At 40.8% G+C, this 25,982-nt stretch overlaps 1 protein-coding gene across 8 annotated transcripts in view; it reads left to right on the top strand.

The window, feature by feature from the left end:
- mast2 (microtubule associated serine/threonine kinase 2) overlaps positions 1 to 25,982 on the top strand; it is a 212,451-nt gene that overhangs the window by 150,272 nt on the left and 36,197 nt on the right. For all 8 annotated transcript variants that reach the window (XM_022675850.2, XM_022675847.2, XM_022675849.2 and 5 more), the window contains one exon: positions 13,992 to 14,083. In XM_022675850.2, coding sequence (XP_022531571.2) covers positions 13,992 to 14,083 — 92 coding nt within the window. The remainder of the gene's footprint in view (positions 1 to 13,991; positions 14,084 to 25,982) is intronic.

Genomic DNA, 25,982 nt, shown 5'->3' with positions numbered 1-25,982 from the left:
AGGGCCCACGATGCAGCCATTCCCCTAGTAGAATGAGCCCGCACCCCCACAGGCAACTCCAGACCCTTGCTGTTATAAGCTAATGCAATAGCTTCCACAACCCAGTGAGAGAGACGCTGCTTAGACAGAGCCCTGCCACGAACTGGGTTGGCAAAACAGACAAAAAGCTGGTCACACCCACGGAAAGCCTGAGTACGATCAATGTATGTACGCAGTGCACGCACAGGGCAGAGCGTGTGCATTTTTTGCTGCTCCTCAGAAGCAAATGGAGGATGAGAGAAAGAATTAAGCTCAAAGGCTAGTGAACTATAAGACATAGGCAGCACCTTTGGCACATACGCTGCATTAGGGCGTAATGTAACCTTGATGTCCCCTGGTGCAAACTGGGTACATGAGGGGTGCACTGACAGAGCATGAAGATCACCCACACGCTTAGCAGAGGCTAAAGCAAGCAGCAGAGCCGTCTTATACGAAACATATTTCATGTCTACAGAATTTAGGGGCTCAAATGGAGGCCCAGACAGGGCTTCGAGCACAATAGTGAGGTCCCAGGGAGGAACGGCTGGCCTAGATACAGGCTTTAGACGTCGCACTCCCTTTAAGAAACGTATAGCTAGGGGGTGTGCCCCAGGCGACAATCCCCCAAAACCAACATGACAGGCTGATATAGCCGCCAAATATACTTTTATTGTCGAGAATGAGAGCCCACGCTCCAGTAACTCCTGAAGGAATGTCAAAACATCCACAATGGAACACTGGAAGGGAATCAAATTTCTTCCCTGACACCAGTGCTCAAATGCACGCCATTTATAAGCATACAAACCTCTTGTAGAGGATGCCCTTGCACACTGAATGGTAGCCACAACATTAGAGGGCAAACCGCTGGCCATCAAGGCAGACTTTTCAGCGGGTAGGCATGGAGACACCACAGCTCTGGCCGGGGGTGAACAATTTCCCCTCCCGCCTGAGACAGGAGATTCGAGTGAAGTGGGAGAGCCCATGGATCTCCTGCAAGGAGACTGATTATTTCTGCATACCATGGTTTTGATGGCCAGCAGGGAGCTACAAGTATCAGAGAGAGGTTCCCCTGGCGCACCCTCTCCAGTGTTGGCATGATCAGCTCCACCGGGGGGAATGCATAAAGCAGAGTGTTGGGCCAGAGATGTGCCAGTGCATCCACTCCCAGGGGAGCACCCTGGTCTGCTAGAGAGAAAAACAGAGGACAATGCGTGTTTTCTCTGGATGCGAAGAGATCTACGTTGGCCCTGCCAAACCGATCCCAGATCTGTTCCACCACCAGGGGACTGAGTCTCCATTCTCGAGCTGGAGGACCTCCCCTGGAGAGGAGATCCGCACCCAAGTTCAGGCGGCCTGGCACATGTGTCGCCCTGAGTGAAAGTAGGTGAAAACTGCTCCACACTAGAAGGGAGTGGGACAGATTCAGAAGCAGGAGTGACCGCGTGCCCCCCTGCCTGTTTATGTAAGACACCACGGTGGTGTTGTCTGTTCTGACTAAAACATGCTTCCCCCTCAATTCTGAGAGGAAGCGCTTTAGGGACAAATGGACCGCGAGCAACTCCAGACAGTTTATGTGGAGGGAGCGCTGCGCTGAAGACCACGCCCCCTTCACAGCTGCCCCGTTGCACACCGCACCCCAGCCTGTCAGGGACGCATCTGTTGACACTACCACGCGAAACAGAACTCTGCCTATAGGCGAGCCCTGGCAGAGCAGGCGGGGCTCTCTCCAAGGAGATAGTGCTTTCATACAACCCTGGGTCACAACTATCTTTTTCTGGAGATGGTGTGAGGCGTTCAGGCGGTGTGATAATAGCCAGTGCTGAAACGCACGCATTAGAAGTAAACCCAGCGGAACTACCGCTATCATTGACGCCATTTGACCCAACAGCTGGAGAAATTGGCGAAAACGTAGACTGCGCGCCAGCTGAAACTGCGCGAGGCAGTCGCGGAACGCACATATTCTGCGCTCTGACAGACGCGCTCGGCTGGTGAGAGAGCATATTTCCAACCCCAGAAAAGACAGCTTCTGGCTGGGAATTAGAGAGCTCTTTTTCAAATTCACCGAGAAACCCAGCCGCTGAATATGGGATAACACAGCCCCTGTGTGCGCTAAAGCTTCGTCCCTCGACCGTCCAATTAGAGCCAGGTCGTCTAGATATGAAAGCACTCGCACTCCTCGCATCCGCAGAGGAGCGAGAGCTGCTTCCACACACTTCGTAAAAGTGCGCGGGGCCAGAGAAAGCCCGAACGGGAGAACGAGCCACTCGTAAGCCACGCCCTCGAAGGCGAATCTGAGATAACGTCTGTGATCTGGATGGACTGCAATGTGAAAATATGCATCCGTGAGATCTATAGACGTGAACCAATCCCCCGGGCCGACCGCGCGAAGGAACTGGCGAAGTGTTAGCATTCTGAATTTGAAAACTCTTAAATGCTTGTTTAATGTTCTTAAATCCATAATTGGACGTAACCCCCCGCCCCTCTTCGGCACCACAAAATAACGGCTGTACCAGCCTCTTTGTGCATCGGCCTGAGGAACTACACGGATCGCCTGCTTGCAAAGAAGAGTTTCTATCTCCTCTCTGAGCACCGCCGCAGCGCTGAGTGACACTTGCGTGTACACCACGCTGGAAAAGCGGGGGGGGCGCTTTCGAAACTGCAAGCGGTAACCCATGGCAACAGTCCGCTCTACCCAGGGCGAGACTGCGCATGCGCGCCAGTTTGCTGCACGTGCAGCGAGCCGGCTGTGATGATATGCTACTCGTGGAGGGGCGGAGCCCTCCTGTGGCTGAAATTGGGAGTGCAACACATTTTTTTGTGGGCTGGACATTTTTATTTCGCCCTGAGTTACAGAATGCAACTTTATTATTAGGGCACCCTCCCCCCACCCCTGAGTACAGTGACTGGGCTGTGGGAATGCTTGAACACACGTGTTTACAGAGAACAGGTGATTTATAAACGATGTTGGGGCAAAACGTGCCCTTTTTGAACTTGGCCCCGGAAGAGGGGAAAAACTGCGCCTCTTCGGTGGCTTTAGGGGAGAAACTGTGGTGTCTCCGACCAGCGGAGACCTCACTCCCCCTTCTCTGCGAGCTAGGATGAGTCAGGCTTCCTCTTCCTCACCGCGGAGTCTTTCTGGTGCCCGGGAGGAGGACCTTTGCTCCAGGCTGAGTGGCGTGGAGTGTGTTTGGGCTGCTGCTGCTTGGGCGGGGGATTCCCCGCAGTAACCGTAGCAGCGGGCCTCTTCATCGGAGGAAGCGGCGCTGCGGGCTTGCGGGCAGTCAACTGCGGTTTCTGCTTCTCCCGTCTTGGCAGAATAGATCGCAAAGCCTCCGTCTGCTTTTTCCTCAGCTCGAACTTGGCTTGAATGGCTTCGAGTGACTGGCCAAACAGACCTGCCGATGAGACCGGCTCGTCCAAATAAGTCGCCCGGTCTCTGTCTGGCATGTCAGACAGCGTTAGCCACAAGTGGCGCTGTGCCACGACAGTAGACGCCATTCCTCTGCCCAGCGAGAGAGCCGCACAGCGAGACATACGCAGGATGTAATCTGAGGCAATTCTAACCTCATTTAGCAGAGCTGTTAGCGGGCTGTCCGCGGGTAGCTGGTCTCCGAGTTCGGCTAGACACATCGCCTGGTAAGTCTGGAGGAGAGTGACTGAACTCATCGCTCTGGCCGTGCCTGCCTGCGCGCGATAAACCTTGTCCAGCTGGGAGAAGGAGAACCGGCAGTGCTTGGAGGGAAGCACGGCTGGTCCCGCGACTCCCTGATTATGAGACGGAGCCAGGTACGCTGCCAGCGAAGGCTCCATCGGAGGGGGGTTTAGCAGCCCCGCCTCCCCTGACCCTTCCAGCTCGAGAAACTGCGCGTAACCAGGCACCGTGGTGCGGGTTGACAGCGGTTTAGCCCATGACGACGTCAGCTCTGTCATGAAGTCGGGGAAAAGTGGGAGACGATGCTTCACCACTTGCGGAGCCGGGGGAAGGAAAAATCCCGCGAATCTGGTCGCTTTTTTGGACAGATGAGGAGCAGGCCACTCCACGTCCAGCTTTTGCGCCGCACGACGGTAAAGGGAAAAGAAAGAGGTGTCAGCCTCGTCCTGTTTACCCTCCGCAGCCGTCGGGGCTGGAAGAACCTGCAGCTCTTCCTGCTCGTCTTCGGAGTAATCAAGCTCGTCTACACCGAGACCGAACGGGTCGTCGTCCTCGAGCTCGGCTGCAGGCTCGGAGAGCTGCGGCTGACACGGAAGAGTCAGCGACGGCGAATTCATTTCGCACATCTCCAGACTCTCCATGTGCTCAGCCCAGTTAAGGCAAGGTTCCCCTTCGTACTCGGCTTCCTCGACGTCCGAACAGGACGGCCCAGCCTTTCCGGAGATCAGGGGATCCTCGCGTGCCACTGCTGCTTGTCCGAGAACTTTCTCAACGAACGTTACACGGCGTTCGAGGGTCGACCGCCTGAGCTGGCGACAGAGCGCACATGCATCAGGTTGGACCAAGGCCCTCCTAGCATGGACGATTCCCAGGCAGACTGGACATGCATCATGTTGGTCCTTCTCGGTAATGGCAAAACCACATCCCTGAGGACAAGGACGGGAGGCTTTCTTGCCAGGCTGAGAGGTAAGGTTGGCTTGCGAGCTCATTTTAGGCAGCCGTTAGCGAAGCTAAACAGGCTAGCCCCGAGACTTACAAAGCAGGTTTAAAAGCAGCAAAATCCTTTAAATAACGCTCCGCGGGAAGACGACTCACCAATATGAGGTTGTTGTCGTGCTTGCCTAATGGAACAGTTAAGTTATCCGAAGGATTGCTGAATTGAGCTAACTAGACTAGCAGAAAAGGTGTAAGGTGTTCTCAGCGAAGTGAAGAGCATAAGAACTGAGGAGTGATGCTGGTGACGTGGGGTTATATGCAGGGGGCGGGCCCTCCTGCCCTCGTCACTATGCATCATCTGCCTTTTAGGCGTGATTAAAGGTGTCTTCAGCCAGACACGCAAGGGCGTGATATCCCATACATTATGTGTTGTACCGAGTGAATCGACTGAAAGGGAACTGTAGTTACTCTAATATATAACTTATTTTAATGGAGTTGACAGAGTACCTCTCTAACACTTACCCAGCTAATGTTAGTTGAACTAATGTTAATAAATGTTAATGAAGCATGAGGAGAGGCCAATCAGAATGCTCATGATTTGTCACTTTCTCACTATGTTTGTGTCTTGCTCTCTTGCATGCTCTCTCTCTATCTCTCTCTCTCTTGCTCAATTACACATAAACATTAACACCGACAATAAATTCCGCATCAACATTTTTTTAATAGTGAGTATTGTCTATTACTCCAGCTAATCGTTGCAGCCCTAGTAGAGATGGCCAATTAATTAAAAAAAAAAAAGATACTGTGCTTTTGACAGTGTCAGACAGTGGTTTACATTGTGTATTTTTTTATTAAAAAAACTTTTGTCATTAGGTGGCAGTAACTGATCTACAGACACCTTTGTATCAAAGGTATCAAATACAACTTTTCTTTTTTTATATGTGATGATGTGTGTTCCTGAATTTAACATTTTAGAATGGCAAATTTCACACTATATTTAACCTAATATCTTCGTCATCATATTACCAGGCTCTTGACAACACACAGCCCTAATTTGTATATTACTGTATGTTATTGTATAATAGTATAATAGTACAATATTCAGCTGATAAATGCCAATATTATGGTAAATACTTAAAAAATAACATATTTTGCAACCCAAGGATAGATTCTTGGCTGCGTGCATGCATGTGTGTGTGAAAGGGAGAGAGAGAGAGAGAGAGAGAAAGTGAGGGAGAGCGAAAGAAAGCAGGACAAAAGTGCCTAATTTTGCCAGAAGCAATTTCCTAAATCACTTATGTTGTGGTGCTCCTATTTTCCTGACGACACAATAAGAAGAATCGATTTCTTCCTTTTTTTTTCTTTTTCTTTCTCTTTATCTTTTCCTTTTTCACTCTCTCACTCTTGGGTGTTTTTTTTTTTTTTTTCTTTTTTTCTCAGCATTCACTACAGCCACTTAGCCTGTGGGAGTCCTTTACAAGTAGCAGCCTTTCTGCTGAATGTGAGGGAGAGTCGATCTTTGATTACACGTAGACAGTTAAACTGTAGGTGCTGTGCTGATTGATTGGCTTACTTTGTGATTATCTGCAGGCTGCTGTATAACCTGCAGTGTGTGGTGACTGTAGGCCCGGCCCTTTTCCTTCTTTCCACAGTGAAATTGCTGTAATCTTCAGTGTAAAATATAGGTGTTCAAGGACATTTGTAGTACAAGATGTTACTTGCGTGTCTGATATGACTACAATGGACTGTGCACACAGTTTGGTTTAGTTTACATGAATCAAGCTCTGCTCGTTAGTGTGATTATTTTCTTTTTAGTTTTTTTTGTTGTTCTCTGAAGCCGTTCTCAGGCTTGAAGGTATGCCATTTAGCTTTGAACCCAGCGTTAGTGGAGCAGACGGCGTGTGGAGAGGCAGCGAGGGTTTGGTTTGGCTGCCTGTTGGTTGGATTTAAAAGTCAGCCAGTCTGCAGGGCTGAGATGAGAAGGCTGGCCAGCAGGTGTTTCTGCATAATTGCAATGTTCAGTGTTAATAGGCTCGTCTCATCTGTTAGCAGCAATTATGCCGTTCAGCTCGTTGACGTTCACTGGCTTCAGCCTCGGGCCACAAATTATTCTGTTTGCCGAAACTATGAAGCACATAATCACAGATTTGATGACAAACATAAATGACAATTAAGGGAGCGTCCCATCGTATTTGAACACACTTTGGTGTTTCTAGTACCTGCTGTTGCTGTTCCTGTTCCTGTTTGTGTGTTTGTTGTGTGGATGTATGTGTGTGTGTATGCCTGTGTATGTGTGTGTGTCTATGCAACGGTAAATGTGTAAGAGCCTGACCATCTGCTAATGTGAAACTCTATACGCTGCTAGTGTGTGCAGAGGTTTAATGGTTTCTTTTCCTATATTTTTGACAGCAGTGAACATATGGCTGGAAGCAGCCCTGCCTCGACACAGGGGAGCGCCGTCTGCATCTCTCCCAAATACCCTGCCACACTCTCCTGAGTCCCAGTGTAATATAGTCCTTCTTAGAGAGGCAAATACACAGCTGCTCAGGCAATCAGTCAGGTTTCAGCCCTACCTGATGAGGAGCTGGAGTGCTCAGATGGTTTATTAAGCTCAGAATGAAGAAAAAGTAGCATTATTTTAGCATTATAGTTGGGTGGAAAATAGCATGATTGGTCAGATTTAGCATGATCTGCTTGGTATATGGATTGTGCTTCTTCACACTGACATGCCAAATACATGTCAAAGTCCCATTACTTCTGTCCAATGACCATCATTGTGTCCCATTACTTTTGCCGTGTGCTGTGGAGGCTAAAGAACGCTGAACTGACCTGTAGAATAAACTTGTTTGGACTTCTGCATTTAATGTGGATGTGATTTCTGCATGGACAGATGGAGTTTTTGCACAAACAGTTCTAGCCAAATGCCACCAGTCACAATCATTACTGAGTCTACTGTGCTCTAAACCGAATGTGATTTGTGATGTTTACTGGACTTGTTGGTTGCTATGTTGTTGCTAGGTGGATGCTTTGCTGATGCTAGTTGGCTACAAGATGAATGTTGCTAAGTAGTTGGTAGGTATTCTAGATAGCTCCTATGGTATTCTTTAAATGCTTTAAACTGAGTTTTGTGATGTTTATTGGGCATTTATTTATAGAGATAAAATCAAGAGGACATCCATCCATCCATCCATCCATCCATCCATCGATCGATCCATCGATCGACCGATCGATCGATCCATCGATCGATCCGTCGATCGATCCATCGATCGATCCATCGATCCATCGATCGATCGATCCATCGATCCATCGATCCATCGATCCATCGATCGATCCATCGATCCATCGATCGATCCATCGATCCATCGTCTGGGCTATTATATAGATTTGTGACTTTCTCTACTGTTAGGAGTGCATATAATATATATAAAAAAACAAAGGCTTTGATTAGTTTTGATTGGCTTTTTTAATTCATCCCACAGAATTGCCCAATATATGAAGAAATCAGACTTCATTAGCAGAAACCCAGCTTAAGAATGCAAACAAATACAATACAACCTAAAGAGATGCAACAACAACTTCAAAAAAGCTTCCTTTTCAAAACTTTGAATTTTTAAATAGCTCCATAAACACTATAAAGAAAACTAAAATACTCAATGTGTAAGTATTTAAAAGGATATTTGTCAAATATTCTATTGCACAAGTGAAGCCAAGACATTATAGAAATAAAAACAACCACAATTCTCTTTTTTTCTCCAGTTAACAAATACACTATCACTTGTGCTGAATAAATGATTCTTTCAGATTGCACAATTCCATGAATCTGCTTCTGAGTGATTATTTGGTTGCTATTGTTTTTGTTGTGGCTGTTTTATTTGGATAAAAACACTTATACTGCAAGGAACAGCAACAGGAGCTCCTTAGATAAAGTGCTGTTCTCATTTTGTTATGCTAACTGTCCAGCGTTAGCTAGCAAGCTGTGCCAGTACGCTTTTTTTGTGGTGCTACTCTACACAGCACTCTGTAGTGCCTTTATCGGTATGGCGCTATGTGAAAATTACATACCAGTTTTTATTTCCCATCTGGTATACCATATAAACCGGTATACTGCCCAGTACTACTGCTTTCCACTGCTTCACTTCCTTTTTTGGTTTGGTTGGTGTTGTGAAAGCATGTGATGTGGACGTTCACAACCAGTCTATTGAAAGTCTACAGGATTTGAAGGATGTGAGCCTTATGATATTTTATATAGCTGAATTCTGTTGTTCTGTTTTGGGCATACTGTTGGATATAGAGCAACTATCTTCCTTAAAGTTAAACTGGCAAAGAATACAAAAAATACAAAGCAAATATACGACACCAATGAGAGAATAAGAGGCTAGGAGAGGGAGAGTATCTCTTCAGCACACAGCAGAGTGTGGAGTAAAGCAACTCGTGCCTTCCTCCTCTACCATGAATAACAAATCACCTCTACGATACTGTCCTTTTATCCCCCCTGTCTGCAGGATCAAAAGGACCTGCTGGAGAGCAGGGCTCTCATAATACCCTCTCAGGTTTGATCTAGGCTGGAGACTAAGGATTCACACACTCTCACACATGCGCACACTCCTAGGAGGGCTGCAGCATGCATAAGTCGTGAGATAAGAACTGCTCACTCCAGTAAAGACTCTGCATTCCCTCATTCTCCCTTATTCTCCCAGTACTCTGGATCAGGGTTCAAAGCTCTGATGTGCGTGCTAGTGTTTTTTTTTTTTTTTACGACTACTGTTCAATACATTGTCTATGGAGATTAGAAGAAGGCGTTCTTGCAAAGGATAATAAAGTAACCAAGCATATTTAAAAAATATATATTTTCTATATATTTTTACGCTTTTGAATTTTCAACATACCATTTTTCCTTTTGCTTTTTTTTATTTTGATTTCAGATTTTTTTTTTTTTTTTGGCACAAAATTCACTCCATAATACTGACATTCTTTATCCCAAGTAGCAAAGAGCTGTTTTCACAACCTGTATTCACACACTTATATCAGGATTTGGGCTGTCAACGTTAAAGTGACAATGCACAGGGTTAATTTGTAATCAGTAACACGTTATTTTTTTTAAAGCAGTTAATTACACCACCAAGCCTGACCCCGAATTCTGCCGTAATCTGACGCACAGACATAAAATTGAAAACACTGTTAGAAAGCACAGCGGCAAATTTTCAGCATTCTGTGTTAAAGCAGCTTCACACTGCACAGATATACAACTAAAACACAGTGTCTTCTCACTGTATTTACTTTCTTGCTCCCATGCCAATCAGCTCTGACCATTCAGAGAAGAGAATATGCTCGCATGGTTTATTGGTACACATTTTGGTGAGTTTAGCCTGTGTAATTTTTGTGTGAAGTAAACAAACTCATTGACTAATCCGGACCATAGAAACCAACAACAGATGTTAAAATGCCCTTTTATACTCAGCAAATTAAGTTCTAATTTAGAAATCCTTACAACCAAGCTGAGATGGTTATAATAAAGTAAAACTCTGTCCAATTTATCATGCATTCTTTATTCCAGCGCCCCACATTGGTTTTATCTCCCCTCAAACATACAAGTATATACTAGTAATTAACAGATTTTATTTTATTTATAATTTTAATTGACACCACTAATGTACATACAAATGCGTTTTGCATTTTTTACGTTCATTTTTTAATTTACATTTTATCCTCCTCTTATGTTACGGGTCAATTTGAGCTGTCTTGAAGTTTGAAGATCTAGAAAAAACAGTTAAAATATTTTTTTCAGTATAAAAATTCTGCTTAGTTTAATTAGTGTAATCAACATATAATATGCAAATAGTTTATCTCACATATTTGCAACCACCCCCTGCAAAAACTAAAAGTAAAACAAAATTGCAATGTTATGTTTCAATGTTTTGTAAAACTACTGTTTTATATGTTGGTCTTTCAAAAGTAATAAAGTAGAGAAACATAAAAAAAAAAAAAAAAAAAAAAAGTTTGAACATGAGGGAATTATCCTAATTGTACCTGTTAGAGGTAAGGTACACTATTGCACAAAAATATATATTGATAATAATTAGCGATTGAGTTAGTAAAGAAATATTCACACTGCTTGTTAGGATTTTTTTCAGATATATTTTGGATAATCAAACATGCGACGGGTCAGTATAACCCTGGTTAAATATCCACTATAGAAAAACAAGTGTGATTAATTGCAGTTAAGCACAGAATTTTGCTGTAATTAATCTAAATAATTTTTTCAATCGATTGACATCACTAATTATGATCTATTTAAATGTAAACAAATTCAAACATACCCCAACAAAACTTGATTAAAGCCTAAAAATTGAATTAGACAGAATTGCCTTAATAAAACCCTGTAAAGGCAAATTTCTTCTAACTGAAAATGAGAATTCACAGCTGTAATAAATTCTACATTCTGTGGCTTTTAGATTCTGGGTAAAACGGCTCTTTCCTGAATTACTGTAATTAAGGCACAACTTTCATTTCACCCTCGTGAACTCGGCACAGCTGCTCATGCTATTAGTATGCAAACGTGCTGGAAATTTCAGCTACTAGTTCTTTATTTTCCTTCTGCTTTCAGCATCTGATGAGGGGATGCTGTTTTAACGAGTGAATCTTTAATGACTGTGTGCACGTTTTTCCACAAGAGATCTAAAGACGTTTATTCTGCTTCACTGTTAAAGCTTCTCTGAGGTGCTAATACCAGCTCCTGTCAATATCCACTCTCACAGCTTCACCGCAGACAGGGGGAGTGAAGACGGAGGTGTTCCCTGCAGTGTTTTCAAGAATGTTCTTCTGTAAAACAGGGTTTCACCTTGTTAACTTCATGCTTCTGATGGAGAGAGCTGTATAGGTGCATGTTTCGTGTTGGTGTGTGTGCTCCATTATATAGGAAAATCAAAGAAAGACAGAATATACTTTTTAGAAGAAGCGTTTCCTGGGGTCTGTTTATGTCCTCACTTTCTTGACTTATGCACACAGACCACTGACTCTCTCTTTCTCTGATATCTGTAGTTTAGTCTACACATGGAAGCAGGCTATTGTTGGGAAACTGTTAAAATGACAATACTTCATTCATTTATGAAGTCATACATGTTGATTGAAGGCCAGAGAAATAATGAGGGCTCTAAAATAACACTGCAGAGAGATTTTAGGATATCTGAGGTAGCGCAGGTTTCTTATTTATGACACCAGTGTATACAGGCAAGGCAATAGTGGCTGGCTGATAGTGACCTTGATGGTGGGCAATTCTTTTAAACAACTGTATTGCTACTTTCAGTACAGTGATGCAGAGTAGCCTCTAAGTCAGGGGTTCTCAACCTTTTCTACCTTACGGCCCATCTGTTTACAACTTAAAAGCTTCAAGGCCCCCCTAATATTAATAATAATAATAATAATAATAATAATAATAAAATATAAAAAAAAATCAGAGTATAATAAACTCTTGCTACCATAACTTTACCCTAAAAAAGTCATTTAATCTTTCCGATATAGTATATGAACTTCTTACTGGAAACATGCTCTAATATTGTGCTTCTTTTGTATTTTTACCTTTAAATATCTACATAAGGGTAGTACGGTTGGACAGGGTAGCACAACTCGACAGAACACCTGATCACTCGGCTCGCCTTGTGGGTGTATCCGTGACGTTTTTTAATTCAAATGAAGCAACAGGTGTAGTCAATCATAAGTTTAAGATTTTGAATCAACCTCACTGTGATCTATAGTTCTATAAATCTGTTTTCAGCTACTCCTCCGTGGTTGAAAGGCTGCTGGTCTGTGTGTGAGAGGCTCGTAGATGTGTGTGTGAAGTCGCAGCTCTGAACTTTTTGTCGGAGGGCGGGGCTGCACTCATGCAGCGGCTCTCTCTATTGAAATGAATAGGATGCGCTGTGCTGGTGGGCGGGGAGAGGATGCGTCTTTTCTTGCAGGTGCGCCGCACTAATACTAAATTTTGATTTCAAGTCGCACATTAGCGGCTAATCCCTAGGGCTAGCTGTGGTAAGTGCTAGTAAATGTTGCTCGTCAGCGCAACACTGAGGAACCCTGAGTGTTCTCGTAAACACAATAAACACCCATGCTACAGTCTGATATGTACTCACCTCTAAACAGCGAAAGAGCTAGCGCTTAGCGTGGTTAGCAGTTAATGCTACAGGCAGATATACTCTCCTCTGGACAGCAAAAAAAACTAGTGCTTTACTGTGCTTTACAATCTAAATAAACTTCATACATAAGTTGCCCCTGATTTATAAGGCACACTAGCGATTTTTGGGAAAATAAAAGCTAAATTTCAGGTGTGCCTTATAGTGTGAGAAATACGGTAATCTGTCCTACTGTGTGTGTGTGTGTTTGCGGTGGTATTTTACCTTTTTTAAGGACTTGAAAATTCAGACTGTGCAGCAGTCCTTAATGAGGCAAAAAAGGGAGGCTGAGTAAATGTATTCTCTCACACTCGCCCTTTCTTTTTCCACCTATCTCATAAGACCTTGCCTGCTGTGTGTGTGTGTGCTCGTGTGTGTGTGTTCTGTAGCATAGTCTTTTTTTATTTTTCTCTGTCACACCCTGAGCAGTTGAGCTGCGGTGTTCGTCTCCCTCGCTCAGTGTTTATATTAAACATTTCTGTATCATTCCCACCATAGATTTGAATCATGGTCTGCACTGCCAGCTGAATGAACATTCAGAAATTCTCTGCAGTGATTGCATGTCAGTGATGTCTTCTGCTCTCTGAGGATTCTGTCTCTGTGGAGCTGTTAACTGTGGGTATGTGTGTGGGTGTGGGCGTGAGGGGCCTTCACACCTAACTGTGCAGCACCGTTCTGCTCCGTCTGCTGCTCTTTGAGAAATTGTTCTACAATCAGAAATCCAGCGTGTCCTCAGTGGAGCGTGAGGTAGAATTAGAGCAGCTGGAGGAGGTCTCCGGGTTAAACCGAGCTGGAGTGTGGGCTGTGAGGAGCTTTTTTCCCCTCTGTCAGCTCCGGAGAGGCTTTTAACATTTAAGTCAGCAGGAGAGAGAAAGAGAGAGAGAGCTGCTATTAGGGACTTCTTTGGATCTGCTGAAATGGAGGCACTTTCTTCTCTGGATGGATTGTAAGAATGACTAACTGAGTGGACTCCAGAGCTGTTTCAACTTGAGCTTGTCTTCTGTTTTGAAATGTTGTCATTTGTGCTCTTAAAGTGGTCTGAGCAGATGTGATAGTTAAAAAAGAAGTGTGAGTTTAAAGGACTGGTCGTTCTGTGAGCTCAGTTCAGAGTGGCTTGCATAGGTGTTTATGAAGCCTGTGAGGTCTGTATGTACTTTAGCGTAAAAGTCATTTCTGTACTAAATTTGTATCCTTTTTTTTTGTTTGTGTTTTCTTCACAGCTGTCGGACCAGCAACAGGAAGAGCCTGATCGTGACGTCCAGCACCTCTCCGACCCTGCCAAGACCTCACTCACCACTACATGGACACACTGGTAAATACTAATCAAACACAGCTTGAGACCAACAGTCATCTGAACAGTCAATTGAATGGTGACTCACACCAGTCCTTGGTACACTACCCAAAGTAGCCTCTAAGAACGTGTCAGCCTTATTTCAACCAATGTGTCACTTAGAATATATATAGGTATATATATATATATATATATATATATATATATATATATATTTTTTTTTTTTTTTTTGAAGGTGACTCACATAGGCTAGTTTGACTGGCTGGCAGGCATCACTTGAGATGTAAGATTTGAGAAGCATGTCAATGCTTTTAATAGTCTAATGCTTATAATGTGCCCCCTCTTAAACTCTGGAAATTGAGTAAAACTTTGTAGAGGTATGTCTAGCACTCTAGTGAGCTCTCACAAAGAGGTACACTAGCCAACATAGCCTACAGGAACTTTTTTTTTTTTTTACATCCTTTTGTGGAAAGATCCAGTGTCTAATCAGACCACACCTGTAATTATATACATGTCTGTTTGAGACTGCATGCCAGGTTTTGCAGCACTTTTTAGGTCAACATTGTATTTTAAACTCTAGACCAGGGGTCACTAATAGGCGGGCCGCGGTCCGGGTCCGGACCCAGATGTTGTCCAATGCGGACCCAAACCGATAAACTAAATAAGAAGGATTTAATTCTGACAGTATTTATTTAAAGCGGTGGGGGAAAAACGCCTTTATAAAGAGATAAAGAGAAGAGAACTGACGGAAAAACGAGAACGGGCGGAAACTGAAGACATATATATAAATATATATATATATTTTTTTAAATAGGATATAGCACTGAATCATAACACAAGTTAAACAGGGCGACAGTGCGGACCTTTTTCTAGAAATTTTCTTTAACTGGACCGAACTGAATTCAAATTAAAAAACCCTGCTCTAGACGATCAACCCACCTAAAATACCCGGGTTGTAGTGGTCCTCATGAAGGATTAAATGAATCCCAGCCCCTCCACAGCCCTGCTCTGACCTCCCTCATCACTAATCAATATTAAATAAACACAGCCTGATGCCAGCAGTCATGTCATTTAGCATAAACACGTAAAAAAAAAAAAAAAATACTCACATCGGAGAGACTGACTGGTTGGCAGGCATCACTTGCGATTTGAAGAAGAATTTTGAATAGATTGGCAGATGACATTTTGTACAGAGCGCCTGTCTCATACTAAGGCCGTCCCACTCAGCCATCCATCTGATTAACCTTTCGCTGGCAGGCACGTTATAATCATATCAATCGGTTTATGTTGAATGCATTACAGAGCCAATCATGGGCAGTCTGGAGTCTTGACGCCACTTGTTCTGGAGCTTCTGGGCTTTTAGACGATAAGCAGTTGGCTGCATATGCACTGTAGACACACTCATATGCACACTTACACAACATGTATAGGACTATTTCTGCGCTGAGTTTTCTCTTCCTATATATTACTAGGGGCGCACTATAAAAATACAGAAACTTTCTCTATCCAAATTTCACCAGATACAACCGGAAGTCAGTGATGCAACAGTCTCCTTTTATCAATACATTTTTGTGTAGTTAAGGTTGGATTAAATAAATGATGTTGGACAAACATATAATACCTACATCTAATTATCACATCAGGGTACTACTTTATTGCTGTTTTTAGCAAAAGAAAAATTCACACTGTTCTCATTTCCCATTATATATCTGTCCAGTATCATTTATTTTTGGACCATTGACTCCTGTTAGAAATCTGATAATAATTCTTGTAAGTTTTAATATCTCAGTTAGGGGTGTGCCATATAATATCGTATTCAATAATACAATTTAATTTTCATTTTGTTGCAGTAGTGTATTATCATTTTTTTAATTCAGTGTTTTGTCATATCACCAAAAATATTGTTATCGCAAAAATACTATGAATTATTTAAATATTATAATATTATTTTAGGGTCATGTTGCCCACCCCTAATACCAAATATTTGTTGTGCAGCTAATGCAGTATTATATTATATTATGGTTTAGATAATGTTAAAACAGCATTATATGAGAATTGGCATTCCCCTGCAACCATGCAGTGTAATTCATGCTGTGAGCCCTTTGTGGAATTTTGGATTTTTTTTTTCTGTTACTTTGTTAAAAGCAACAGTATAAATATAAATTATATATGTAGAAAATAATGCATTTTTCCAGAGGGAAATATTAGAAAGGATTGATGGGTATTAGTATCAAACTAGTGTCAGTAGCAAATGCTGCATGTGATATTCAAGGGGACATAAACAAAATAATCCAAAAATATCCAATGATAGCCTTTGTTTAGATGCTTATGTAAAGGGAAGAACTTTTAATAGAAGAAAAATCTCATCAATATTTTACCAAATAATTTTTTCCTGTAAGATTTTAATAGTGACTGAAAATAAGTGATAAAATGTCATCTTTAATTGTGTTTCTCTTAATATGGAGATCTAACTGCATTCATTGTTATTTCTACTACTTTCAGTGGTTTAAAATGTTGAGGAGGACGAGGAGGCTTCTGCAAAAATACAACTATTCTGATACACAAACAAGTTACATGTATAATGTATAGAAGTGATGCTCTCGAGCTTGAACAGCAGGGAGTGCTGAAGCTGCTGTGACTGCACTCAGAGCTGTAGCAGGTGGCAGCAAGTGGGGAAAAAAAGCTAGAAGAGCAAACAGTCAATGCCAGAAGCTTACCTGTCAATTTCTGCATACCTTGCACTCTTACATACGTCTGTGCTGCTGTGTCTGTGTCTGGGAGGGATAAGGGTATTATTCTTTATGTATTGTTTACCTCTTCAGCTTTGTGTGAGCCAGAGCTCTGACAGATCATGAGGATCCATGTGTCTGCGAGGTTCAGCAGCTTCTTCCCACCCAGAATCAGCCTAATTGCTTCGACCTGTTCCTGCTCTAAGCTCTTGGAGTGGCAAATAACATTATACTCTAGTCCCTGAGCTGAGCCCAGACACATCCTCCCATCGATCTACACTGTGTGCTCTACCTGTGTTAAAGGATTAGGCTATAGCTGCATTCTGCAGACCCACACACTCACACAGTACTAATGTGTTTAAGCAGACACTGGTGCTCAATAAGAGATAACAGAGGAGCAAGGGAGGAAAGAGAGGGATAAATAGAGTGACAGAAAGAGGGAACAGGATGATTGGGGGAAGTGATTGGCAGGTTAGAGGAGGAGTCAAAGATAGGGCTAAGTATCGTTGTAAAAATTTCAATAGGATATAATACTTTGAATTCAATACTGATACTCAAAGGAAATTTTGAGTATCAGTTTTCTAAATTGTAACAAAAAAAAAATACAAAAAGCACGTACCTGAGTAATCTCATTGTAATATTGTCATCGCGAGAGGCTGCCATCTTTTTTTTATCAGCTTTACTTGTGCTTGAACTATAAATCTTTTTTCTAAGAATACTGCTGTATCCAGTTCCATTTTTAAATATATATTTTTAAAGAAATATAAACTTAAAATGCTCACTCTTTTCTGACTGATGGAATCACATACTGTGGAAAAAAATCAGCTTCAGAATTTTTTGGGTACAACAAAGTCCCCCCAACCCCACCTCCCTCAAAAGAAATGAATTTGCTGTAATTTCTATAGTTTTTACAGTAACAATAATAAACAGTATTTTGCACAAATATTTGTAAAAGTTTTATTGTACTATCCTTAAGTTCCTGAAGGTTGATCATTTGTTGCTGAATATATTAATGGAAACGATATATCTCTTTTTTATTTTTATTATTTTTCATTTTTTATTAACTTGAGTGCAGATATCAAATAGTGCACATATTTAAATGCAAGTAAAAGAGTCAGCTTCATATTGGCAAAATTTTATTTTATTTTTATTAGTTGAGTCAGTCACCTAAAAATGTATTCAAATCATGATTTGTATTTTTATTTCTTCTTTATTTCTATTTATTTTTATTTTCCTTTATTTAGTTGGAGGCTTGTAATAATATTGTAGGGTTTTTTTTTGGCAGAGAAACAAAGTCTAGAGACTTTTTATTGTATTGTAGTATCTCAGGGCAGCTAGAGAGAGAGAGACGGAGCGAGCTCCTGATAGACATCAGCACAGCGACGATGTGATGACAGTTTGAAGGAAAATGAAGTGTGAATGAATCTTTAGAAGTAGAGTCAGACTTTAGAGCACTTCGACATGTTCTTCGACACTTTGACACATCTCTGTTTGTGCTATCCTCGTATTCACTCTGCTACTGTGTGTGCACCAGGGCATTATCATTTTTATGTAACCTAGCTGTGTATGCTTTCTGAAATTTTATGTTTGTGTATAATGTGAAGTATCGAAAATAAGCACCTTTAATAAGCAGCTGCAAGTCTTAAACTGTAGAGATCCTTAAGTCTTAACATTAAAATGGTGAGGTTTTGATTACATTAGTATGGAAACGAGTGAATGTGAAGTAAATAAACAAATTAAAAATTGTATAAGGTACAACATCCTTCTTTTCCATGCAAGTCTGAACAATATCCAATCTGTTGTTACACAGCTTACATGCTGTTAGCAGTGCTGTAAGAAGCAAGCGGCAGACTGATGAGGCGTGACTGAAGAACTGACTGAGCCTTGGCTCTCAGTTTAAAAATGAAGGTGTCATTCATCACAAATTGAACAGCATGTCCTTGTGTATGAAGATGATCTGTTTTAGTGTTTTAAGGTTTTTTAGCCTGTTTTATCATCTTAAAAGAGAAACTGTCTCCATCTGAGCAAGTATTATAAGCCTTGATACAGGATACAGGAGTCGTTTTTCCTGGTGTCTGATGTTGGGCTATTTGACGGCAGACATAAATGTATTCCTCACATCAGAACTGGGGTGTCACATTTTCAATAAGAGCCAATTACAGCTGTGTCCTGTCAACTGATTTTGATGTTCAGAGCTACTTTAGCATAATGGAAAACAAGCACAGAAATTGAACATGCTTGTTTTTTTTATACACTATATTGCCAAAAGTGTTTGCTTACCTATTTAAATCATTACTAATCACTTCCATGGCCACAGGTGTATAAAGCCAAGCACCTAGTCATGCAGACTGCTTCTACAAACATTAGGGAAATAATTAGTACCTTTCTGAACTGAAAATGAGCAGACAAATACATTTTTAACTGCATTGACTAAATGTGTAATTTAAATGAGGGTATCCAAGGCTTTGCTTAGGACATATGGATGAGAGATGGTGCATGGCTTTTAGAGGCTTCTCTGCAGTCAGTACGGTCTGGAACAGTTCCGGATAATGGAAAAACTGTCATGTATTAGGTTTAAAAGAGAATTTTCCTCTGTGGTTTAAATTTTTAATAGCCATCTAACAGCTACGCCTGAAGTCAGGCCTTTAATCTGGCATTTTCCCAATTGCCTGTCGTTCCCTCTCATCTTATCAATTACTTTTGATGCCTCTGTCTTCACTGTTTCCCTGATTACCCTGATTACAATAGGCCTACAAAATAAATTGCTTGTTTATCATTATTGCAGTGTTGGACTTTACAATACGGATGTTGCCAAAGCCAGTAATTATGCACATCAGTCTCTAACCAATTACTGACTGGTTTTGTTATGTGCTATGATTATTCTTTGGTTTATTATAAATAAAATACCTTATGCTGTGTTGTGGATACTGGCATAAGCTATTCATAAATATTCAAGTATTGCTTTATTAAAAAAAAAAAAAGTCAATGCTTATGAATGTGCTATAAAACCCTTATGAAGGTACTCTTCAAATATTTTATGTTGCCAAATATTTTCTCTAACAAAGACTGTAACCATATCATATCTAAAGGTTAACAAATATTCTGTTTTATTTATTTATTTATTTTTTTAAAGTTGCATTTTGGCTCTCAGCATAATTGATTTTACCAAATTGAAAACCTCTGGAATATAATCAAGAGGAAAATGTGTGATCACAAGCCATCAAACCAAGCTGAACTGCTTGAATTTTTGCACCAGGAGTGGCAAAAGGTTATTCAAAAGCAGTATGTAAGACTGGTGGAGGAGAATATACCAAGATGCATGAAAACTCTAATTAATTAAAATTAAAACGGTTATTTCATCAAATATTGATTTCTGAATTCTTAAAACTTCATGAATTTGAACTTGTTTTCTTTGCATTATTTGAAGTCTAATAAATGCCCCAAATGACAATATTTGTATTTGGAATTTTGGAGAAATGTTGTTTGTAGTTTATAGAATAAAACAACAATGTTCATTTTACTCAAACATATAACTATAAATAGCAAAATCAGAGAAACTGATTCAAAAACTGTGGTCTCTTATTTTTTTCCCAGAGCTGTATATATATTTATTATTATTTATTTTTTTCTTCTTACTTTTAGCCCTGATGGATATCGGCACATTTTGCATTCTTGAAGAGATCATATAAATGAAACCTGACCATAGAAAGTGAAATCTATTATGAACAGCAGATATCTATTCATTGTTCTGTTTCAGCAGCTTGTGGTGTAATAGACTACCCCGTTCTCCTACATATTCCTCTGTATAACATGTCTCCCATTAGAATTTTCCTATCCCTCACCTTGATAAATGGCCACTATCCTACCGGTACAACGCACTGCTGTACAGTGTGAGTTATCCCCAGCACTTGATAATAGTCCCTCTGTGTCTGGGTTTGCTTTTAAATGAACACTTTTCGTGACAGCCCCACGTTCTTCCTCCCGGTCCAGCTGTGCACAGCTGTTCCTGCACACTTCTTGACAAAGAATTATGCACTCATTAATATTTAAGATCTGGCATGGGCTGGTTGGCAAATGCATAATTAATGCACACAAGGGTGTGACCCCAGTCTCGCCACTCAGCCGGCCTACTGTCCTCGTCGACTGCTTTTATTAATGACTCTGGTATTTCTTTTCTGCTTAAAATCAGGCTGTGTAGAGGGGTTTTACAGAGGACAGGGTTCAGGGTTAACAGCATGCCACGATTTCTCTATTAATTTAAATGTAGTAAGTCGATTTTAAACCAATTGTGTGCAAGTATTAAAGGTGCAATAGAGTGCACTTGACTGGTCAGTATTTGATCTTATTCTGTAAGGTATGGAAAATTATTATTTGGCTTTGGTTAGTGAAACAAAAGCCCAGATATTGTTTTATAAATTCTTTTACAGATCTGTTATATTGCCTTGTAATGAAAACACGCTCTGCATTTTTCTGCTGGATTATGGCAGCTCCAATGACTCACATATGTAATGTAGCACATCCTAGCCTAGCATTGCATAGTAGTGCAACAAATATTTCTTTCAGGGTTTAATTGAAAAACTTCAACTAGCTAAAGAGGATCGGATAGTCAAATTCACTTTTAGTTTAGCACCTGATCGCCTTACCAGCTTCCTCCAGTCGTCCCTTCTGTGATCGGTCTAGCGTATTTAGGGCCCTATAGTACCAATCTATAAGCAAACCATCAACCGCTCACTATGCAGCTTGATTGAGGGTGTCAGTGTGTCTTTGCTCACATAATGACGGGTAAAGTATACCTTTCGCATGAACTAATTCACTTAGTTATTCATGGGTTTGTTTGGGGTGTAACGTGTAGTAAACCTATCAGCATTTCCCTTGTGCTCTGACTTTGATGCATTGCTATTTCAGGGGTGCAGCTACCTGTATGTATCCAACGCTTCTCAGCAGAAGAAACTGACCTGCTTGTTCATTATGTTCATTGTTAATGTAAAAGTTAGCATAGCTGCCAACAGGCATGCGCTATGGGTTTGTGCACTGCTGTGTTCATGTGTGCATAGGAAGCAGTTGCAAGGGGTTAACACATGTTGGGCATCTATCTAGGTTGTTTTCAGTCAGTGGGACACCTGGGTTTTCCGTTGCAAAGATAGCAATATGCCAGAAATTTACCGGAACATAACACATTTCCAGACTACCACTTCCATCAGCGTAGATATATTCACAAACACCTTTGCTATTTAAACAATGCAGGTGGAAGGCGTGAAATGAGACGGCAGTTGGCAGGGTGTAAGATAGCAATAGGGAATCTCAGTGATCCTTGTGTAGGGTTTAAGACTTTTTAAGGCTTTTTTTGGCCTGTTTTGACATGCTTTGTCCTCTTTGGCTTCTGTTTGAATACCCACAACTGCACTTTCTCTGGTTGGCCCTTTAACATTTTCCAGTTGCCTGTTGTTAGCTTTTAGACTTTTTTTAGCAACAATTTTACAGTGTCCCAAATTAACAAGTATGTTTTACCTTTCTTTAATTTTGGTACTGTATTTAAACTTTGAGGGCATGAATTAAAAAAGACCATTACAGAATTGTAATAGTGATTTGCAGTGTGTCTGTTTTTGCAGGCTAGTTTTAGTTGTGATGGATATTTAGTACTTTTATGCACTAAACTCTATTTTTTCTCTCTTATATAAGTCCAAAAAAAACTTTAACATTTTCAAAGGCTTATTTCTGATTATGTTTTCTTTAATAATACAGAATGAACAGCAAACATCACTAAAAATGATTGGGAAAATGTAGCCAGTTGTTTAAAGGACACATGACACTACCATATAGACATGACAAAAAAAAAATAGTCAGAATAGAAACTTACGGTGGAACTTTTTACACAGTTGTTTACATTAGTTTGCACTGCTCGCTTTTTCAACTTTTGGTAGTTATGACATCATGCCATGTGTGTTAACTCTGAACTGGCCTCTAGTGCATTTATTGCTAAATATACATTTCATTTTGTTTAGTAATAGGTACATAATTTGACACAAAACTCTTAATTTTCACATGTAAAGGGAGAATAAATAAGCCTAAGTTGAATTAAACTAATGTAAATTAAATAAAACAAATAGAGCAACATATTTACCAATATCTTGACGATTAGTTGTGAACTGTTGAATCTAATCTTAGCTAAAAAAAAATGTTTAAGACAATAGAAATTTACAAGATAAAATTTACAACTTCCAGAATAAGAAATCTCTATTAGGCATGTAGGCGATAAAAGTGGTTCTTCATGTTCTCCTCAGCTCCAAAGGCCATAGAGTCTGTAGAAAACTAATCTTGGGTTCTCTCCTGCTCAACAAATTATAAAAGAAGCTCTTTCTCGCTGTTGTACAAAACACTCCACTTAAATCCTCCATCAGTGGACATCTATTGTCTCTTCTCCTTGTTTTTTTTTTTTTGATGATTTATTTATCTGTAGTGTTTTTTAATGGGCTGAGCATTCAGAAGAAGACTGAACAATAGAGGGCCAGTGATCAAAGGCTTTTCCTCTCAGTAGCTCATCTATTATTTTGTTATTTTAAAGAGTGTTTTTGTGTAGAGGAGGTTTGCAGTAAAAGAAGGAGGAGATGCTGATGAAGGGAATGAGTTTAAGATGTTGGGATGTAGTCTGTCTGTTGGGCATTTACAGTTGTGGTCAAAAGTTTACATACACTTGTAAAAAAACATAATGTTATGGCTGTCTTGAGTTTTCAATAAGTTCTACAACTCTTATTTTTCTGTGATAGAGTGATCGAAACACATACATGTTTGTCACAAAAAACAGTCATAAAATTTGGTTCTTTCATAAATTTATTATGGGTCTGCTGAAAATGTCACCAAATCTGCTGGGTCAAAAATATACATACAGCAACATTAGTATTTGGTTACATGTCCCTTGGCCATTTTCACGGCAACTAGGCGCTTTTGGTAGCCATCCACAAGCTCCTGGCAAGCTTCAGGTCGAATGTTTGACCACTCTTCTTGACAGAATTGGTGCAGTTCAGCTAAATGTGATGGTTTTCTTGCATGAACCCGTTTCTTTAGCACTGTCCACATGTTCTCAATGGGGTTTAAGTCAGGACTTTGGGAAGGCCATTCTAAAACCTTAATTCTAGCCTGGTTTAGCCATTCCTTTACCACTTTTGATGTGTGTTTTGGGTCATTGTCTTGTTGGAACACCCAACTGCGCCCAAGACCCAACCTTCGGGCTGATGGTTTTAAGTTTTCCTGCAGAATTTGGAGGTAATCCTCCTTCTTCATTATCCCATTTACTTTCTGCAAAGAACCAGTTCCACTGGCAGCAAAACATCCCCAGAGCATAATACTACCACCACCATGCTTGACAGTAGGCATGGTGTTCCTGGGATTAAAGGCCTCACCTTTTCTCCTCCAAACATATTGCTGGGTGTTGTGGCCAAACAGCTCAATTTTTGTTTCGTCTGACCAGAGAACTTTCCTCCAGAAGGTTTTATCTTTGTCCATGTGATCAGCAGCAAACTTCAGCCGAGTCTTAAGGTGCCTTTTCTGGAGCAAGGGCTTCTTTCTTGCACGGCAGCCTCTCAGTCCATGGCGATGTAAAACACGCTTGACTGTGGAGACTGACACCTGTGTTCCATCAGCTTCCAAATCCTTGCAGACCTGCTTCTTGGTGATTCTTGGTTGACTCTTGACCATCCTGACCAATCTCCTCTCGGCAGCATGTGATAGCTTGCGTTTTCTTCCTGATCGTGGCAGTGACACAACTGTTCCATGCACTTTATACTTGCGTATAATTGTCTGTACAGTTGCTCTTGGGACCTGTAGCTGCTTTGAAATGGCTCCAAGTGACTTCCCTGACTTGTTCAAGTCAATAATTCGCTTTTTCAGATCCACACTGAGTTCCTTTGACTTTCCCATTGTAGCTTTTGTAGCTGAGTCTAATCACTGGGTCAAATGAGCCCTATTTAAATGGGCTCATGAGAAGTCAACAGCTGTAGTCAATCAGAATCACTTACAAGAAGTGAAGAGGCCATGACATGAAGCTAATTTGATTGACACAACTCGCTACATCACCAAAATTGACAAATTTTGTTGCTGTATGTATATTTTTGACCCAGCAGATTTGGTGACATTTTCAGCAGACCCATAATAAATTTATGAAAGAACCAAATTTTATGACTGTTTTTTGTGACAAACATGTATGTGTTCCGATCACTCTATCACAGAAAAATAAGAGTTGTAGAACTTATTGAAAACTCAAGACAGCCATAACATTATGTTTTTTTACAAGTGTATGTAAACTTTTGACCACAACTGTATGTGTAAAAGCTTGATAAATTTGGCTTGTTAAAGAGCATCACCAAGCAAATGACTGGAAAATGTAGCCAAATCTCAGTCTGGGAGCCGGTTGTGTTCTTTTGATCATGTTTGGCTTTACATAAAAATAATGCCTGCATTGGTAAAATACTCTGCACATTAAAGTGTGTTCCTATTTCCAGCACAACTGGTCCGACCAATGTACAGTTCCAGTCAAAAGTTTGGACACGTCTTCTCGTTCAATGTTTTATTGTTATTTTCTTAAATGGTAAAATTAATACTGAAGTTATCCATAATTAAACAAACTAAAATACTCTGTTTAGATGGCTCCTATTTGGGGTGCTGTTAACTTGCATTTTCTGAGGCTTATCCTGTGCAATAGAGGTAATTCTTGGTCTTTCGTTTCTGGGGCGGTCCTACAATTTTCATGGTCTTTGCGACTGCACTGGAGGATACTTTTAAAAGATTTTAAAGATTTTTTTCGTATTGACTGATCTTTATTTTTTATTATTTTTTTTTCTTTACTTAGTTGAGTAGTTCTTGACATAATATGGATTAGAACTCTACCTCTTCAAAACTCACACATAAAGAGGACAAGAAATTCAAGTAATTGACTCTAACAATTTCAGCACAGCTGTTAACTGAAAGCCGTTCCAGGTGACTCTACCTCATAAAGCTGATTGAGAAAATGCAGAGATGTGCAAATCTCTCATCTAAGCAAGAGGTTCTACTTTGAAGAATCTAAAATATATATATATCCTACTGAGACCTGAACGCTTGCTTGGTGTGCATTTTTAATTTATCATATCTATGTGGGATCAGAAGGACTGAACAAGTTTAAAAACTACATTTTGCTATTGTACAGAAAGTCTACAGTA

Source organism: Astyanax mexicanus, chromosome 5 (genome assembly GCF_023375975.1).
Source record: "Astyanax mexicanus isolate ESR-SI-001 chromosome 5, AstMex3_surface, whole genome shotgun sequence".
Lineage (NCBI taxonomy): Eukaryota > Metazoa > Chordata > Actinopteri > Characiformes > Acestrorhamphidae > Astyanax > Astyanax mexicanus.
Note: the sequence above shows the minus strand (reverse complement) of the source record. Positions and strands in the feature narration are given on the sequence as shown.